The sequence below is a fragment of the Cervus canadensis genome, chromosome 3, assembly GCF_019320065.1.
Source record: "Cervus canadensis isolate Bull #8, Minnesota chromosome 3, ASM1932006v1, whole genome shotgun sequence".
NCBI lineage: Eukaryota > Metazoa > Chordata > Mammalia > Artiodactyla > Cervidae > Cervus > Cervus canadensis.
In genome coordinates, this window is record NC_057388.1 from 57,772,831 (window position 1) to 57,793,813 (window position 20,983).

General features: G+C 33.3%; 1 protein-coding gene across 5 annotated transcripts in view; it reads right to left on the minus strand.

Annotated features, from left to right (window-relative positions):
- Nucleotides 1-241: 241 nt before the first annotated feature.
- The window catches only part of SEPTIN7 (septin 7), a 92,407-nt gene continuing 71,665 nt past the window's right edge, over nucleotides 242-20,983 (minus strand). For all 5 annotated transcript variants that reach the window (XM_043463214.1, XM_043463213.1, XM_043463215.1 and 2 more), the window contains 7 exons: nucleotides 17,990-18,082; nucleotides 16,873-16,969; nucleotides 15,566-15,617; nucleotides 11,151-11,276; nucleotides 6,644-6,779; nucleotides 2,294-2,433; nucleotides 242-1,305 (listed from right to left, as the gene is read on the minus strand). In XM_043463214.1, coding sequence (XP_043319149.1) covers nucleotides 1,266-1,305; nucleotides 2,294-2,433; nucleotides 6,644-6,779; nucleotides 11,151-11,276; nucleotides 15,566-15,617; nucleotides 16,873-16,969; nucleotides 17,990-18,082 — 684 coding nt within the window. In that variant the 3' untranslated portion in view covers nucleotides 242-1,265. The remainder of the gene's footprint in view (nucleotides 1,306-2,293; nucleotides 2,434-6,643; nucleotides 6,780-11,150; nucleotides 11,277-15,565; nucleotides 15,618-16,872; nucleotides 16,970-17,989; nucleotides 18,083-20,983) is intronic.

The window sequence follows — 20,983 nt, forward strand, 5'->3', positions numbered from 1 at the left end:
CAAGGACTTGAGACTTCACCTGGTGAGTTGAAATTTGTTCTCAGAGAAATGTGTTAATAGGAGACAGTAACAAGTAGATAGATACTATATTCCATAAATTAGAAAATCAGCACAAACACATTCTAAATGAAACAAACAAAAGAGTTACAATCATGAAGGCAAATTCAAATTGGAAAGTTTCTTTCCAAACACATTCTAGTCTTTTCTATCAACTGCAGAATATTTAAGACCCCACACTCAATTACATCACAACATTGTTTATTATGTGAATTTTTTACAATACAAACAAAAAAATACAGAAATGCAATATATGAATACAGCTAAATGCAGAATGGTGACTTTTTTTTTCTTTTCAAGAGGCCATGATTCCCATTTCTAGTAAAATTAAAGAGACTGCACATAGGTAGAAATAGGTTGGTTGTTAGCTTCACAATTTTGCCTAGAAATGATCTATAAATGCATTTTCCCCCCTGCTATACTTACCATAAAGTGTAAAAAGGGAATTAAAGGAAAGTTTCCTTGTTGGTTCCTATCATATGAAAGATGCTATATTCTATTTTTTAGCAGGGCCAATATATGGAAAATACCTAAATTAAATGTTATTACAAAAATGAAGCAGTAATGAGATTCTGGCTAAAGAGGGTACTAAATGAGAATAATATATATTTAAAGAATTCAAAACAAACAAAAAAAAAAAGGTTGTTATAAAAAAGCTCTAGGTGCATTGTAAGCATATAGGTTTTTTTTCCATGTGTATTTTTAAACAATGGAAGTGTCAAAAAATAGGGTCAACTGTGTTAGACTAAATTACATTATTGTATACGCTGCATTGAATGGAACCTCTGTATTATAATTATCATAAAGAAGCATAGTTTGCATCATATTATGGCAATTTATCCTCAATGAAACCTTTCAGAGTCCTTTTATTTTGGAATATCCTGTAAACAATCAAACCACCAGAACATGATTGTACAACAGTAAAATGTTTTCTTGCATTAAATTGAAGACATCTGTTTAATAAAAAAAAAGAAAATGTAGGAAAGGTACTTAGAGCTGTTAGTTTCTAAGTACACAACAACCCTAGACAATTCAAGGCATCTTAATCTCCATCAAGAACAAAAAAATAATAATAATAATTTTTGTCATGCTGTTAAATCCATCATTAAGGATAAAACCGGTGCAAATTGGTCAAACGGATCCAACAAACACTGATGTCCAAGCTGGCATATTGGCAACTAATACGTAACTGGTGGTCAATAGAGGGTTTAAAAGATCTTCCCTTTCTTCTTGTTCTTTTCCAAGGTTCTAAATGAGTGAACGAAAACAATCAAAATGAGTAACTACTTTATAAACATAGATAACATATGATACCAATAGCTAAACCAACTACAACTGTGTTGGATTTTCAATTGTGTTACATTTTTATTTTAAAATTAGAAGATTTAGAAGTTAACAATAAGGACAATGCTAATCTATAATATTTTCTCGGACAAATATTTGACAAAATTCCAAGACAAACAGTAAGAAATATGACAAAAACCCATTTTTTACACAAAAAAATTTTTCCTAAAGGAAATAGTACAAATCAAAAAAGGTCAACTGACATCAAGTAAGGTATCCTTTTCTCCGACAGCCATCTGCATTCTGAAATGCTCTTTTTTCACAGATAAATTTTCATCTTTCTCAAGGGAAAAGTATTAATAGACGCATAGTGTTACAGAACAAATGTGTAAACCTGAAAACGTTTAGCAGTGAGGGTAAACTGCAGAATCCTTACACGGATGCAACTTTTCAGTTTTAAATGGGACTAATGAGGAAAAGTACAAAGACTACCCGATTTTTGAGTAAATTAAGAGTGAGTAACTAGCTGCATTAGAAACTAGGTATCTAAAACTTTATCTTAATGAAATAATCCAACACAATAAAAATATACCTCTAAATGTAAAGAGAACATTGCAGCAATGCTCTCTGTTTGCCAAAAACTACACATAACCATTATGTCCAATATTTGACAGGAAGAGGTAAACAACTAATTATGGTGAGTCACCTGAAGAGAATGTTGTGAAGGTACTAAATTATGAAGATTATTAAGTCACGAAAATGTTTACAGTGGAAAAAATACTGTTATAATAGAGTGTATCAATCTATATAAAATATTCATCTGTGAAAATAATTTGTGCTTGGGATGTATGATAATGGACAATGTCTTAAAATATTAATGTTTTTAAAATAAATAGGAAAATAATTATTTAAAGCTAATACACATATTTCTTGGAAATCTGACATTAGATACCTTGAAGAGTTCTGTTGTTCTAAAATACGTTGTTGGGCTTCCCAGTTTGCTTTCTCATCTTCAAATTGACGACGTTTTTCCTCTAATTCTTTGTGCTGTGCTTCCAAATTCTTTTTCATTTGCTCATGGCGCCGTTGGAGCTAGTTCAGAACACAATACATAAAAGAAAACTGTCTGAGAAATCAGAAATACATTTCATCCGAGCAGTCTAATGTTAAAAGCTGAGCATTCAGTTCTTATGCTATAAATTCAGAGTACCACATGGAAAGCACTGTCTAAAAGTCTTCTTTCTATAGGACTTACCACCCAAAATGCCAGTGACCAAAGAGAATAATCTTGGGAAACAAGGGGTTAAAAAAAAGTACAATAAGCTACAGTTGTGTAGCACTTTATAATGGGCATACTCATATCTTTATCATCTCATTATTCCTTACTCACAAACATGTAGGAAGCTGGGCAGAGGAGACACCACTGTTCCTACTCCTAGAGCAGCAAACAGTCACAGCTGCAGCGTCTATGTCACTTGTCCAAAGTCATTAGCCAAAAGCGGCGGAACCAAGATCTGAACCTGTCTCATAATTCCAAGTTTAAGAAAGCGAGACAAGTGAAAAGAAAGCAAATAGGTAAGAATATAAGAGTTACAAGATGAGGCGATAAGGTCCCTGGATTCTTATAAAGCAGTAGTTCTCAAATGTCAGTCTTCGTATGAACCACCTAAACGCTTGTTAAAAATAGAGAATCCTGGACCTAACCAGACATATTGGATTAGAATTTCTGGGTTTTTAAGTCTAGAAATCCACCCTTTCAACAAGCCCCCATGATTCTGAAACAGATAATTCTTTCTCTATTGAGAATTAATGCTGAAAAGAATGCTGGCTGAAAGATAAAAAACACGCATGCAAAGTAACTGCAGAAACAAAGAGTTTATCTAATGGTTCATGACATAGTCCATTTAGGCACTAGTCAATCCATTTCTGTGGAAAAAATTCAAGCAAAAAATAAACAAATAAATCTAACTAACTACATCAAATAACTTAACAACTATTTATTAAATAAAAACTTTCAGATGTCCAGGAATTATGTTCGTTAAAGACTGTATTACATCAATGAGTTAACATCTTGAATTTGGATTATAATTTTGCATACAATCTGTTTTCTTCGTTACTTCATAAACCCACAAAAAGTGACTTCATATTCATTTCTATTCCAAATATTTCATGCAGTTCCTACAAAACGAAACCATCTAAGATATATTTAAGCAAATATGAATCAAATTTGAAGTAACATCTTCCTGATGATAGCAAACACATTACTAAGAAAATATCAGAAAATAGGAACACAGGGAAATGCCTTTAGTTATTAAAAAGAGAAAATGGAAGGGAATTATATACACACAATCCAGCATAGTTACTTTTGAGGAAGAGAGAGAGGGATACACTAGGGGAGAGAAACACAGCTGCCTCAAATGAACTGATGCCTTCTTTTTTAAACGGGGCTGTAGGTTTACAAGTGTTCATCATTCTTTATCTGTACCTTTCTATCACATATACATTTTCTTTTGTGTTAACTGCATGTAGGTTAAAAGTGCAGGTCACAATCCTGTACTTTCTAGAAATTCTTAGGGTTAGATGTATTACATAGTTCAGAATTTTTCAGATTTCTGAAAGCCAATTCCACTTAGAAAGGTCTACTTACTATATTTACAAACCAACACCTGGGCTGTCTAAGGTAGCATCTATAATCAAACACATTCTTGATTTTTGCAGCAAAGTATATAAATATTCACATCAAGTGGGGGTAAAACTGTTAGTTCTGTTTCTGACTTTGCAGTTTTCAGAGCTTTTAAAGATTCGAAATTGTGGATACATGACTGTAGACTTGTCTAGGATTAAGAGCACAGTTAAGTGCATTAAAATAATGACTAAGTCATGCAGCACTGACGAAGTCAATTTATCTTTCCTCTCATGTCAAAAATGGAAATGGGACAATAATATCCCACCTTGTAGGGCTGTGGTGTGGACTAAACATAATCTATGAAAGATGCTTAGTACTGTGCCTAATACACTGTGCTACAAGATATTAGCAGCTATGCCTCAAATAAATATATCTAGCACTTGAGAAAACAATATTATACAAGGTTAAATAGACTTCATATTTATATACTTATATGGCTCACAGAATTAGGGGAAACTTGGCTCACCTTGCTTTACAGTTTCTTTCAATGCTAATAAAGACTATTCTTCAAAGAGTAGTTAAGTGTTACAAAACTCTGTTTTCACCATTCACAGTAATCATAAAAACTCTCAAAGGTTCTAAATCTACAGTATCATAATTGCTTATGACATTTACTCTTAGGAGGAGACCCTAAAATATGTCTGTTCTAAACGTAAATTCAACTCCTTTTAGATTTTCATCGAAACCTAAGTGTGGAAATAATGCACACTTGATTACTCCTGTTTTTATTTACTTTCTGATAGGGATTTTCCAGATTACTTATTAACTGGTGAAGGGGCAGAGACTCAAATGGATAGATTTAATAAAAACCTAATTAATAAAAAAAAAAATCTCCTAAATGTCATCTTAATAACAGGTACCCAAGATACTAGTTCTGCAGAATTGGCAATCTTAAACCTGGAGGAGCTATTCTATATCCCCACTGAATTAAACACATATTATAAATGTAACAGTAGTGGAAGTAACTTTTTTTGTGATAAGAGATTACATGAAAAGCTCAGTAATTTAAGAGAAATCTAATGTGGAATAAAAACACTTCCTCAAAACTACTGAATACTCTGCATTCTGTCTACTCAATGGATTAGAGTACTTTTGTCGTAAAGTATGACTAAACATATATTTAGTCAAAGAAAGCTTATGTATTTTATGTAGTAATTAATTACAAAAGCAAAGAGACCAACTGTAAGATGTAACAAACTAAATCTGAGTCTCTTCTTAATGTTTAAATACAAATATTATTATATTAGTGGATCCACATTTATTCACTGAATTTTATTAAAAGTAATTTTTTAAGTATTTCATATTGTATGACTGATTCATGTTGATGTATGGCAGAAACACAATACTGTAAAGCAATTATCTTCCAATTAAACATTTTTTTTAAAGTATTTCATATTAATATTTAAATATTTAAAGTATTTCATATTAATGTCATCCTACATATTTAAAAGTAATTTTCAGCACAATGATAATAAATCTATGCTGAGAAAACATCATACTGAAATTGCTGATTTGTGTTTACCTATAGTTTCTTCTACTGCTCTTGGACATCAAGCCAAATACTTATTCTATGCTGCTACTGCTGCTAAGTCACTTTAGTAGTGTCCGACTCTGTGTGACCCCATAGATGGCAGCCCACCAGGCTCCTCTGTCCCTGGGATTCTCCAGGCAAGAATACTGGAGTGGGTTGCCATTTCCTTCTCCATAGATTTTTGTGTTAAGTGTATATTTTCTCCATCTTTTATTTCTTATCACTTACAGATGGATATGTCTTCATGATCTTTTTGATTAATAGAAACTAAATATGTAGAGGGATTCTAAGGTGGTAGAACAGCTTGCTGGAATGCTTTGTCACGACCCTACTTGATTTTTGCAACAATGGAATTACACTGACACTAGGGTTACATAAGGCCCAACTCATTTACAAAAATCACATTCCTTCATTTCTTCCTCTTTGTCTGTAATTTATCACAGCATGCCCATAGTTTAATTAGGGTTCTTTCTTTCTCCATTCATATGCAAGTAAGTCTGGTCGATTATTACTATCCTACGGCTACTTTTTACTCTTGTATCTACCCAAAACTCTGTTACTTTCTTATACCGACTATATGGAAAGGCTTAAAATTTCATTTCTCATAATTTGTTAACTATAGCTAATAAAATTTACTTTCGATATTCTACTATGTCTTCCTACCAAGTATACTTATATCTAAACACATTATTAAAATATATATTATTGTACACATAATGCTTGCTTTCATTTCTCTTTTAAATTATATTAGCATATTGACTTCCCAGGTGGCTCAGAGGTAGACTCTGCCTGCCAATGCAGGAGTCAAGGAGATGCGGGTTCAATCCCTGGGTTAGGAAGCTCCCTTGGGGGAGGAAATAGCAACCCAGTCCAACATTCTCGTCTGGGAAACCCCACAGAAAGAGGAGCCTGGCAGGCTACAATCCATGGGGTTGCAAAGAGTTCGACTGAACACACACACACACATTAAATTTGCATATTACATGTGAAAAAAATCTATAGAATGGTTACATTATCTATGAATTTTATTTACATTATTTTGAAAAGGAGTATTTTGTCAAAGGTGAAAATATATGGTTAATTACCTCAGCTTCAGAGTCCTTCAGTTTTTGAACTTTTTCTTTGACCTTCATCTCAAACACCTGTTCCATCTCCATCTCCATCTTCTTCATTTTAGCTACATGTTCCCTTCTTTCTTCTTCCATTTGTGCAAGAGGGCTCCTATTATGAACATCAAAGACAATCTTTAAATGTCTAAAAATGAAAAGTGTAATACAAAACTCTGAAACAGTGATGAAAACAAATGAGCTGCTGTATGCCATTACTAAATTCTCTGCTTTCTGTTTTTTGAAAACAAGCTTCAAAATAAGCTTTTAATTATTCTGACACCACCTTAAATAACACAGAACACAGATTTGAAGTTTTATGTATGAACATATGAAAAAATTCTTCAGAAACTTTTAAAATTTATAAATATTTACAATCTAGAATGTCCTTCCATGAAGTTTCATAACTTGAAGCCTCCCTAAACCTAATGCATATCAAATCTAAAGAAAACACATAAAACAGACTATAGAAGGAAAATGGAAAAGACACATTCCCTAAATACATTCTCAAAAAGAAAAACTAGAAGAAAATTAATTTCTAAACAAAATTTTAATATGAAAAATGGTATTGAACTAATGGAGGAGGAGGAGGGAGGGAGGCAGAAAAAGAGAGTATCAGAAGCAAATGAATATCCTGACATTTCTGAAATGCCAGAAAACAGAAATTAAAAAGTAGTCCACTCTATTCAAGTTCACAGACTCAAATCTCTGCACAGTGTTTTCCAAAATTTTCTGTTGAAAAATACAAATATGCTTTATGTGAAGGTTAGTATACTTATACAGAAAAGAGAATGGCAAAGTATCAGTAACCTACTACAGTCCCAGAGAAGAAAGAAAAGTGGGCTCTGTGGCCTTCAGGATCTCTAAAAACCTATTCACGTACACTGGGACAGATTAAAAGAGGCAGGCCCTTGTCTTACTTTGTTGATAAAACACGTATATTATGCTTCCACAAAAACAAGCTTTGACCATTTAATTGCAAACCTAAATGAATAAAGTGGTTAAAAAAGTTAAATTATGGCTTAAAAACAAAATCAGGCTCTGTATTCCATCTATAACTTCAAGGCTAGTCACTCTGATCTTGATTTGACACACTCTGATTATGGTGACTTCTCTCCTTATGAGGCTGAATATTTCTGACCATCATAGCACTATTCTTCCCTATCAAGGAGGAGAACAAGAGACCGAGATGGAATATATTAAATTAACAACAGGACAGAAGAACACTGCCTACTGATTTTTCTTAGCAAAAAGAAAAGACAAAAATGTGATGTACCATTGTGACCAAGAGGATTTGTTTTTGCAATTAGTGTAAATTAGAACAAAATGTTACTTAACTAAAGGATATTTCTTCATCAAAAGAACAAACCTGCAGTATGTTTTAATAATTAAACAATTAATCAGGAGTTCTGAAAATGAAAATAAACCAAACATTAACTTAGGAGAATCAACATTCAAAAAGCTAGGTAAACTGGAATAAATTTTAAAGTGTAAATATCATTATTTCACTAAAAGCTGATATATTTATGGCAGGTATTTTTAATATAGGGGCCTCAAATCTCTTGGGCAGAGTGTCAATGAAGTCCTGAAATCACACAACAAACGTGTGTGCTTGTGTTGTGTGTTCACACAAGCATTTTTTCTAGTAAGGGTTCAAAGCTTTTGTTTGATTTCTATAAAGCTCACTTCTGCCCTTCCCCAAAAGATTTTTATAGACTCTAGGAAAAAAATATTCTTAAAAATGATTTTTGAATTGGCCATCTTAAATAACTGAATATGTTAAGCAATTTAAGATTATCCAACAACACTGATGCAACTCGAAAATATATTGTGAACATTAAATAAATTATAACACTAGAATTTAAAAAATAATTAAAATTCAGATGGAATTGTGATTTTAAAATTAAATATATATTCCCACTAATAATAACCTATCTATAAAATACTCTTTAATTTCATCCTTGGGAGGAATAAACCAATCCATATAAATGTAAAGAATCTGTAGTATACTTTGCACATGAAAAGGCTACCTACCACCTTACTAAGAGTGGAACACTGTCACCTAAATTATCATTTAAATAACTCTTGGAGGAAAACAGAAGATTGTAGAGCTTTGATGTTTTAAAATTTGTTTTTAAATATTAAAAATCTTTACATACTAAAACTGCTTATGTCTTTGGAAAAACAAATGAAATGTCTTCAAGTGTGCCATATCTAAAAGAATAAAAAGCAGAGACTTAGCACACATAAATGGAAAAGAAAAAGGTAACCCTCTCCAGTATTCTTGCCTGGGAAATCTCATGGACAGAAGAGCCTGGAGGGCTACAGTCCATGTGGTCACAGAAGTGGGACGTAACTTAGTGCCTAAACAACAACAAAACACACTTAGAATAAACCAAAATAAAAGTAGCAATTAAAAGCAAATCCACAGATTAAAGGGGCTCAGCTGGTAAAGAATCGACCTGCAATGCAGGAGACCTGGGTTCAATCCCTGGGTTGGGCTGATCCCCTGGAGAAGGGAAAGGCTACCCACTCCAGTATCGTGGCCTGGAGAATTCCATGGACTGTATAGTCTGTGGGGTCACAAACAGTCGGACACAACTGAGCGACTTTCACTTTCACGTTCCTAAAACAAAAGTTATGGCCAAATTTGTTGAAGATAGTTAATTTCTTTTCCAAATTCTGTTAATAATCCCTATACCAAATCATTATGAAAGTAAATATGCTATGCAACTATCTCCTGACAGTCTGTTCAAATTTCTAAACCTATTTACATATGCATACTTTCAAAGAGATGCTAAATATTTCACACTTGTACTTTCTGTCTTTCAGCCTTGTAAAAATACTTGCTTCCTAACCAAGAGTGATATTCCAGTATTATAAGAAAATGGTCACACATATAAGAAATTAACTTTTTGAAGACTCTTACCAGTCAAAATGATTTTATAAATCTGTTAAATTAATTAGCATCTCCATTCTAGTCATCTTTATTAAAGTGCTAGTTAGAAAACCGTAATACAAAAATGTGTTTATAATGTAGAAAACAGGAAAAAGGATAACTTTTTGTCATCACATTTTTTCAAATGAAACTTTATTAGATAGCTAGAAAAACCATTTTAATTATTTCATTGTCTACCCATTTTTTAATGAAAACGCTTGCTGCCACACATAAACAAGCTAAAGCTTATAAACTTAAGCTTGTCAGAGAAATTCAACGTAACTCAACCCAAAAAAAGACCCGGTAAAAGTTTTTTTAAAACACAGGTCAACATAACCTGAGCATCATATTAAATCCTCAAAGATGCAACTTAGCTTCTTTTAGGGATCTTTTCAAGGGGATCCTGAAAAACGACTTACCCTTTTCATGTGACCAATAACAGAATCACAGCAAAGACCACATTTAAGGCTGACCTAAGACCCTACTGTGGTTGTGTTATACGACCTACATTTTGGTCATATAAATGTATAAATGCTCAAATGTATTACATTTTGAGTATAACGAAAAGACAACCAAAGTTCATTTAAATTATATGTGGTCTTTCCTGAAGAACTCTTTAAGCAAGTACATTCACTACTTGTGCTTCTTAGTTTGGTGGTTTGGTAGATCACTAGGTATACAAACATGTAGCAATTGTCATTTTCCAAAAGAATTTCAGTTAAATTAAGGATTTCTAAGAGCAACAAAATTTTCAAACATTTTGGGAAACAATAGTTACCAACATCTTATTTTGCCAAGTGAGAGTGTTAAAACTAAACATAAATAAAATAATACCATATTTTCATGAAAGGACACATGAATAAAAGATGTAATTTAAAAAGGGGGGGGATTTCAGAAAACTGTCTTTATATATCTTTAGATCAATGAAAACTTTGTCATGTACCAAAAGAGTTACGAGGATTACCCTTTGAAAACCTGTATTTTCAGTTATTTCTATGAATTCAGTTATTGATAAAGATGGAAAAGGCTATAGAAAACAAAGATAAAATTAACATATGGGAAAAAGGTAACCACAACTTAACCATCTCAATAAAGCAAAACAAATATAGAAATAGAGGGAATCACACAAGTTTTTGGCTTCCCTGGGCATGTAAGTTATGTTTATACTATACTTTATTACATGTGCAATAGCATTATGTCTTAAAAAAACAATGTATGAAAAAGTAAAAGTGTTAGTCACTCGGTTGTATCCAACTCTTTGTGACCCATGGACTGTAGCCCACCAGGCTCCTCTGTGGAATTCTCCAGGCAAGAATACTGGAGTGGGTAACCATTCCCTTCTCCAGGAGACGTTCCCAACACAGGGATCAAACCTGGGACTCCTGCAATGCAGGCAGATTCTTTACCATCTGAGCCACTAGGGAAGCCCATAAAGAACACTATTCCAATTTTCTATTGAGTAGCCAAGAGGAATTTGATGGCAATGAAATAATATGATTTTTTACTAAATAAATAATACCATTCCTGGAAGAATCGATGTATACTTACTTAGTAAGTTGCCCTTTATTCTTGTTATTATCAACTCCATTATAAGTCACAGCTGCCAGTTTTCTGCTCCGGTAGTTCTCATAGTGTACATTATTAGTGACATCTTTCAAGTCCTGCATATGTGTTCTGTCATAAATAAAAGACACATAAAGAATTTGCTTCTATTAAAAAAGCTTTGATGTAAATTCAAACTTTTAGCAAACCAAAAATTCAGACTTGAAACTTTTCAAGGAAGACACTTGTAAGACACTTCACTTACATGTAAGGGAGAGCAAGATACAATGAGCTAACTTGACATTAATGGAAATATAAGTTCCAAATTAAAGTTTAGAAGCCATAAATTCTCTCAAAGCAGTTACTAAAGAATGACACTGCTAGAGAAGAGTATTTACCTTTATAGTATATATTTTATTTTACTAGAGAAGGAAAGGTAGATTAGTTCCTACTGAAGTTCACAAACCTAAAAGAAGTTGCTTTCCCTAATATTTCCTTAATATTACTAATATTTGAGTTTTTATTCAGGTTAATATATAGGAATACACAGATTACACATCAAGTTGGCTTCAAACTGTGAAATTTTAATTTTGAATAAATTCCTGTTTATTCCAATTGTCCTGTAAATGTGGTATTTTGGTTAAATCAATGTCTGCTCATAGCAGACATTATCTATGATACATAAAATCAATATATAGGAGATACCCATACATGAAACAATTTTACCATTCCCTAGTGTTTCAAGATGCTAAAAGACTCCTGTGAGCTGCTTTACTGTATCGTTTACCAATGCAATGTTCTTGGATGTACATGGTGTGGCAGTACTCTGTATCATTTTATCTTCCTTTTTGCCATCATTCATTCCTGCACTTCTAATCCCCTATCTTTCATCTCCACCACTTTACCAAAACTCCCTTATGAGAGACAAACATAAAGGTGTTAGTCTGTTTTTATTCTGATAGCCAAGAAACATTTACTATTACTTTTCCCTTTTGTGATGGCCAATTACTATGATTCATTCTCTATGGGACATTTTTTTGCAGTTCTCTGATAGTTTACTCCTCCTATTTCTAAGACTGGGTTTTCCACAAGCCTCATTGTCCTTTATAACTCTGCCCTTTGATGAATATATGCCCCTTGATGAATATACACTTTCCATGGCCACTGGAGTTATCTAAAGCTCTATCCCTCTCTACTTCTGTCAAGTCAGACAGTTTCTTACTCCAAGCATACCCAAACTTCAAACTCTCAAACTTCAGAGTTCTTCCATTCTGCTTTGGGAGCTCTCCTGGCAGACTTGAAGTCAAGCCCCTCTAACCCAAGACCACCTTCTCCCTGGCTGCCAGTCTTTAATGGTACCAGTATATGTGATAGGTGACAGCATATAACCTCTTCAACTATACTGTAAATATCCCCTTTTACAAAAAACGTGCCATCACCTTTTGCACTCTTCACACAGAGCACATAATGGGCCCTGGAAAAAACTGATTTGGAGCTGAGATATGATAAACATTGCTGATTTTCTAGGACATATTACTGTTTTCAATTTCTCTACGTAGAGAATAATAAAAACAAATAACCATGCCAGTATAAAACAATCTTTTTGTAATTTTAAATATCATATATTACCTCATCAATGCATCATTAAAAAATCATTAAAGGACCTGAGTTAAAGTACTTAGTAGCTGAAATACAAGATATATAAAATAAGGTGGACTTATTAACTAGCCTTAAACTATTTTCATTAATGTCACTGAACACTTTAGATGAAAGATTTTTCCCTTTTACTAAAATAACCTTTTTTATGATTACTTGGTTCTGGTATTTTTCAGGTTATAAAAGTCTCTATTTCCACTTGATTAAAGATGTTTTACTTTACTCTTTTAAAAATCAACTCATTCTTCCACACTTAAAATAATTAGTAATATAGTTTTCTCCACAGTTTCTTGAATTTATCTTTTCCATTTCTAATTGCTGATACTATACCATTCTCTTCTCTCCTTTTGTTTTCCTTCTCTATTTGATTTTGGCACTGTCTATTGCCACATCCTGAAATTATTTTTATCAAGTTTTCCTCTTTTCCATTGTCTGCCTTGCTTTGCCTGCAACAGTCAGTTCTCTAAATTAGCAAAATGACACAGCTTTGAACTTGCGTCTTTCTTAGAAGCAACCACTACTTTAACCACACTGACTTTAACCTGCAGGATTTCACTTGTTTGGAACTCACAGACATATGGAATATTGGTATTGATATTTCCTTCAAGTATTTATTAAATATCTACTAGTTGCCTTTATCATAAAGACATGAGCTAACATATACCTTACCTCTCCTCTGAACTTAGAAGGAAAAGCAATAAAGTAAAATATTCCTAAACTTATTTTCAAAGTGTATTTATCAAGGATGTTTCACATGTTTCAAAGACTATAAATGAAAAATTATGTTAAGAGGCAAAGCATCTAGCAGAAGTGTAAGTGAACATTTACACCTTAGGAAAGAAAAAACAAGTGTGCTAAAACAAATTTAACAAATAAACGAAATTTTTATTAAGCAGAATTGCATAACCATCTACCTCAAGAAGTTGAAGACAATATCTTCACTCTACTTGACAAAAAAGTTAAGTAGGATCACTCCCAATCCCACATATAAACATCTGATGACTCTATTTATCTTAATCCATCTTAAGGCCAACTATTTTCATAAGTCCTTCTCTACCTGGTTCCGCTCCATGAAAATATACCACTTAATACTTACTCTGAGTTTCTTTAATACATGTAAACATACACAGCATATCTACTTGTATATATTATATATATAAATTATGTAATATCATGTAATTTTAGAATTTTTAATATTTCCACACATGTATGATTGTCTTGTTGCTTCCCTGTAAGAATGGTCCATTTGCTTGTAATGCCTGTATATTACGCAGTCCCACTCATCAGGGAGAAGGCTGCATACCTTCAAATGTTCAAAGTCTGGCTACTAACTAGCTTCCCTTTCTATAGTATTTTATGTACATAGGGAATTATTGATTGCATATATAAAAAACACATAAGACAAAGTTAAATATTATCATTGCTTCAAGCACTAGGTAAGTAGCATAGATTTAAAATTGAGAATAATAATAAAATCAGAGGGCATGCACTGGCAATTAATATTTATGAAACATTCTTTACATATATAAAATCATCAGATTATTAGTTCTTCTGAAGTCACATTTTCAAAATGGAAGAGAAAGCAAAGAGATTGTAATAGAACCTGAAGCGTTGTTTTCTCAAAACCAAGGAAGATGAACATCCTTTCATGTGCATTTGCTCTTCTCCCACTGTGTGAGGCCTGGCAACTGCTGTAGCTGAATTAACACCATCATCTACTTTCTATCAGAGTATCTAGTCATGAGTTCTTTTGAGAAAAATCAATTACACAGCAATCTCAATTTCAAAATTCACTCCCCTCTCTTGTATATTTCTTGAGGTAGCAGTTTGACTCAAATTTTCCCCCTCACTTTTAAGAATGATCTTGTTGTTCCATGATTTCCAATTATCATCAATATTCCTGTTACTTCCACATAGCTAAAGAAATTCTTGTATACTGGGAAAAATGGAGAGTAGTATAAAAATGAAGAGACATCAACCTAAGACGGACATCTAAAACTGGAGGCTGAAAAGAACAGTATGTATTGAGGGTCTGGAGAAGCAAGCATGATGAAAGAGGAAAAAAAGAGCAAAAGGGTATGAAATAGCATAAGGAAGGAATTTATCTCAACATGAAAACAATGAGGTTCATTTTGATCCTCTTTTTGTTCCTTATCTCTGGATCTTTTCAACTTTTTCTTCAGAATTTCCTCTCTGCTGTTAATTTTCTAATTCAGGTCCTGGTTCCTCTAATCAGAATTAACTCACTGTCCTGTTTTCACATGCTTTCCTTCTCTTTCATCAGATGTACAAGGTACAATTTAGGACTAATGTTTTTCCTAAAAACATTAGGAGAAAAAAAAATGCTCCACTCACCAGCTACTAAGCTCTGTATCTTTTAAATATTTGAAGTCCAGCTTCTGACCTAAAACTTAAGTCTTCTCTTCCAGTTTCCACGAGCTTTTCACATTAAAAAGGAGCAAAAGCCTATTCCTGTCTACTTCCATATTTCTTTCAGTATTAAACCACAACACAAAGTACAATGATTGAAAGACCCACTTTCCTATATATCTCTAGTCACACAGCCTGTTTTGTATTTTTCCTCTAGAGTTTAAAACCTTGGCAAAGTAATCCAAATTTGTCTCTAGGCAGTGCTTGCTCCAGTGCTAGAATGAAGATACCAATTTAAATTAGATAAATTTATAGAAAACAAAAAACTAAATCTGAGACTAATTTTATTTAGGGAAAGAAAAATTTGTGTTATTTTCATCACTGCTTACACTTACCTTATCAACATATTTCTTAGAATTGTAAAATCACAATGTTCACCGTTTTCAACTACAAAAAAAAAAAATCAGACCATATGTATTACTTCCACTAAACCCATTCTTTTCAAAGGAAACTGGGAGTTAACAATGAGAGAATATACAAAGTATTAGATATCTTAGGTCAGTGTTTCATTAAGACTTTAACACTGTAAAATAGTACTTAATGTTGGGGGTCAAGGGTGGGTGAGGAATCACTTTAGAAAAACCTCAAGTTAACCAAAATGAAAACTTAAGCCAAGAACTTCAACGTTCTTTTTTTTTTTTTAATGTATCACTAAAAGAACACTCTTGGAGGGGGATAACCTAAAACTAAATATACAAAGCAATTTCCTCTGTGCAGATTTCTAAGGTCTACACTAGTGGTTAAAGTCTCAGCTCAGAAACTGAAGGTTACGTGGTGATGAAAAGAGCTGAGAGTGAGCACAGTATCTCTAGTTGGGAAAGTCACTTGTAAGAACATTAACTTGGAAAATATCCTAAAAATTATGTATGTTTTCAAAGTAATATCAACAAATTGTAATCATAACTCAATCTTCATTCCAAGTTACTATAACACTGAAGATTAAATATTAGTATAAACCAGTATAATGAACACAAATTTTGGGAAACATATCTAATGCCAAGAAGGTTTCCAAGAATTGACTCTATAACTAAGATTATACTGCTGTTTAAAACTTCTTAAAAAAATTAGTATAGAGGATCTCTTAATAACAAACTTTCTTGCTCTAAAGATGTGATGCCAAGAAGCTGACTTCTGCCCCCGAAGAAAGCAAAACACTAATGTTTTAATTGGGCTTCTGACAGCTGTTCTCATTCTTTAGGGTCCCAGACCCAATTGAGACTCAGATAAAAATGACAGGCCTTTTCTCCAAAACTGTTTTCAGGTTCAGAAGGTTTATTAGATCCCTTGGAAGCAATTTTTGGGCCCCAGATAAAGAACCCCTGCACTGTAAGTGTGTTTTCAAACAAGAAAACAGGAATAGCCTTAATGGTGGGGCAGAGGTGGGAGGATGAATACTGACAAATGGCTTCTAAAGTACTACAACATTAAGATTTAACATATACTTGCCTGACACAGCAGGACATAAGGTCTGAGAAACGTGAATGTATTTAATAAGGAGATGAGGCTCAACAAAACTGAATGCAGATCTCTGAAAATCTAGACTATATCAATGCAGTATGCATATTACACTACTTACTAAATACAAAGTTTTTATAACATTTGTGAGATCTTATAGAAAGCCATGCACTGAAGAAAACCTTACCTTCTGCAACACCCCAAGGATACTGCCTTCCTCTGACCCTTTTGCCATTAACTTCAATGATAGTATTACTACCTACCACAGCAAGAGGTAAACGGTCCTATAAAACAAAGTATTCTTGTTCAAATACATCTCTGTAGTCCTCACAAATTCAAGAATAAAGAAGTTACATTACTCAGCAGGTAAGCAAAAAATATTATTACCCCAACAGTTTTTGCATTCACTTTTATAGGTCATTCAATTACTATTTAGTAAATTACCATTGTATGACATTGTTACCAATGTAAACAATAAACGAAATTATACTTTCACTAAAATTTAAGAATATTAAGGCATATACTGATCAGATTGTTAAAGCATCATTCCAAAAAGAAGTGTTTCATACTGGAAAAATTTTAAAGGGTAAAAAATATATTGGCAGCTAGAAGGAAAAAATGAGACTTGTGGCTAGTTTGCCTACTTGATCATAAATCAACCTTAATAGCTCTAGAAGCAGAGAACGTTATTAATCAATGTATCATTTTTAGATCCAGGGTACTCAGGAAACCACTATAAGTTAAAAATATAGAAAATTATGTTGGAATGGATTTTTGATTGATTTTTATAAAAGAACAAAATAAAACCTATTTTTGGCTCTTAAAGAATAAGCACAATAGTGCTTAAGAGCAAATCCTTTGTCTTCTCATTATGCTTCCCCTTTCATTCCCATTACCTGTTTGTTTCTAAGGGGGGAAATTATAAAATATGAAATCAGTTAATTGAAAACCATCTGAAAACAAGAACTGTTACTTATCTCTATATTCCATATAATGCTTTATTATACATAACAGTCAAACAACAAAGTTAATCATAAAGGTGAACTAAATAGTCAATAATCTCACTTATTTTGTTAAGTCAATTGTTTAAAAACATTTATATATGCATATGCCACATGGCATGTGGGATTCTTAGCTCCCTGAAAAAGGACTGAGCTCGGGCCCGCTGCGGTGGAGGTGCACAGTCTTAACCACTGGGCCCTCAGGAGCCCCGATAACCACCACTACTTCTGGCCTTTGCAGCACCTATTATAGTGTTTCTAAGGCCCTACAACATGTCAGTGTATGTGTGGGAATGAACCTACCTTTATCTTTTTAACAAGCTTATTTTCTTCTTCATCATCTGTCTCTGGGAATTCATATATTTTAATTTTATGTTCTTGGATTTCTTTCATTATCTAAGATGAAAGAGAAAGTTAGTAAAAGAGCACCACATATAATTTTAGATATTAGCTTTATTTTTATTATACTCTTCTTAAATTCCTGAGTCTTTAGCTCCAGTTCCTTTACTGTTTTTCAACAATGCAAAATGTAATTTAAAACCAAAATAGTATGCTGGTGTTTTTTTTTCCTATAAAGTTTATACATAAGTACCATTCTCTAAATCCAATTGCTTCAGAAATGTTAAACTTATAAGGTTACAACACCCAAAGAGTTCTAAAAATGATGTAAGATTCCAGAAACGGCTTCACTAGTTGATTTCTTCTCTAGTGGTTTTGGGTCATTTATTTATAATGACTGAGATAACTTTAGACAAATTCTTACCAACTATTTTATTCAGCTGAATCAACAGAGCTTAAACTCACCTAAAGTTTTTAGTGAATTGAGCAAAGGTAAATAAAATTAAGTATAGCACTGGCTCTAGGAAAAAAAATGTGCACTTATCAGAAAATATCCTTGCATGTACATGTGCATACACACACATCAAGGAGCAACAGATGAAAGATCAGGCAAGCACACAGGGAGAAAACATGCCCTGGAAATTAAGAAGCTAATGAATTCATAATAATAATCAATGAGAATACAGAAAAAAAGAAAGATAACTTACTAGTAACATCAGAAATGACCTCAGATTAATTTATTGAGTCCAAAATCACTCTAAATTCAAATAAGAATACAGACACCCAAATAATGTTGAATACCTATCCTATTCAAACTTATAACAAACAAACTGATGGCTAATAAACCTAAAACTAGCTCCCTGCCTGTACTGGTAGTTTAATGCTACACTCACTGCCAGGGTCCCCAGCAGCAGTAAAGGGACCTGAAACAAAATGTGCTACAAGGCTACCAAAGCAGACAGAGTTGCCATGGAAATAAACAAGACCACATATCTTTTACAACTGGGTTATGTATCTATTTAGAAAAAAAAACCTAAGAATAAATAATGAGGTGTCAGATTATGTGTCAACCTAATGTTGGCCAAAAAGTTCATTCAGGTTTTTTTGTACACTTTCTGAACATACTTTTTGGCCAACCTGATACATGACTAGAAGAAAAAAGAAAGACTAGCAGCTAGCTCTAAGAGCAATGACTTTTAGTCAGAGGTTGTATATTAAAAAAGCCTGAGAGAGCATCTTCACAATAACAAATACAAAGTTGTATCTTAACCTACAAAACCAACTAGTAGAGCTATGGTCCAATAAATCATTTTGAAAAAGTTCTCTACATGACTCTGAAAAACACCTCTGGTTAAACAAAAGAATAAATAAATAAAAAGTAAATTGACAACCACTGCAAGTGACCAATTTGGAAGTAGAGATCACTGCTTATTCACCTTTTTTTATTTCTTCATTTTTAGTACAATTCCAAATTAAGATAAAACAGAAGTATTACTATACTATATGATTAGTATCTGAACTTAGAAACAGCAAATTACAAAATAAAAATGGAGCTAATAAATGTAAAATAAAAAATTTCCTGGTAGAAATATCAGATACAGTAAAAATGATGTAGTAAAACATTCTAAAAATTTATATGGATTTAACACAATTTCAAAGCAAATTTCCACAGGTTTTCATTTTTCTAATAGTTTTCAAGTTATTCTAAAATTCATACTGAAGAAGATGACGAACCAAAGTACTCTGTTACAAAAGACTAGAAGGACAGTAAGAGATAATAAACTCTAAAATCTCTTTTAAAATATTATACAACTTAGCCTCAATTCAAAAGACATACAGTGCTAGATGCTCAGTTGTGTCCAACTCTATAGTCCATGTGTTCATGGACTATAGCCTGCCAGGCTCCTCTGTCCACGGAATTCTCAAGAATACTGGAGTGGGTAGTCACTCCCTTCTCTAGGGGATCTTCCTGACCCAGGGATCGAACCCAGGTCTCCTGCACTGCAGGCAGATTCTTTACTGTCTGAGTCACCAAGGAAGCTCTTAAAAGACATAACACTAGCCTAAAATTTAAAAATAGGCTACTAGAATAGCAAAGTAGTTCCAGAAACTGATCCTACATTTTATAAAATACAATATATAGTAAACCAAAAAGACAACACTGAGGGAAAACTAAACCCCTGATTTAAAATGTTGCTTTTCTGGAAAATTGAAAGTTAAAGAAATTATTAGGTACCACCTTAGTCCAAAAAAGTTAAAAAAAAAAAAAAATGACAATGCTGGCAAGGCACTGGAACAAACATACCTGTCATAAAAAGAATTTTGACTGTTTTATTGAGAAAGCACCATGACAAAATGGGGGGGGGGGTAATAAAATAATTATACCCTTTAAAAAAGTAATCCTCTCCCCAGTAATTCAGTCTAGGAAAGTAATTCTATAAACGGTGTGGGGAAGGGCAGTGGCACAAGCTATACAGAAACATCTAAAATGGGCCTTCCTTTGTGGCTCAGCTGGTAAAGAATCCACCTGCAATGTGGGAGACTGCCTGTGGGGACAGGTGGTGGTGGAAGCTATACAGAAACATCTAAAGTAGTCTTATTTAAATTGACAAAGGATAAGGGCATTATGGTTTCTCACGTGGCTCAGTGGCAGAGAATCCTCCTGACAACAGAGGAGGCACAAGAGACAGAGATTTGATCCCTGGGTCAGAAGATCCCCTGAAGTAGGGAATGGCAACCCACTCCAGTATTCTTGCCTGGAAAATTCCATGGACCACCACGGACCGAGGAGCCTGGCAGGCTACAGTCCATGGGATCACAAACAATTGGACACAACTAAACAACTGAGCATACACACAGAAGCGCACTATGATAATACTTACGGGCTCCTAGGAGAAAACTAAAGCAGGAGACTATTTTCAACAGCTATTTTTAATATAGTGTAAACCACCACACACA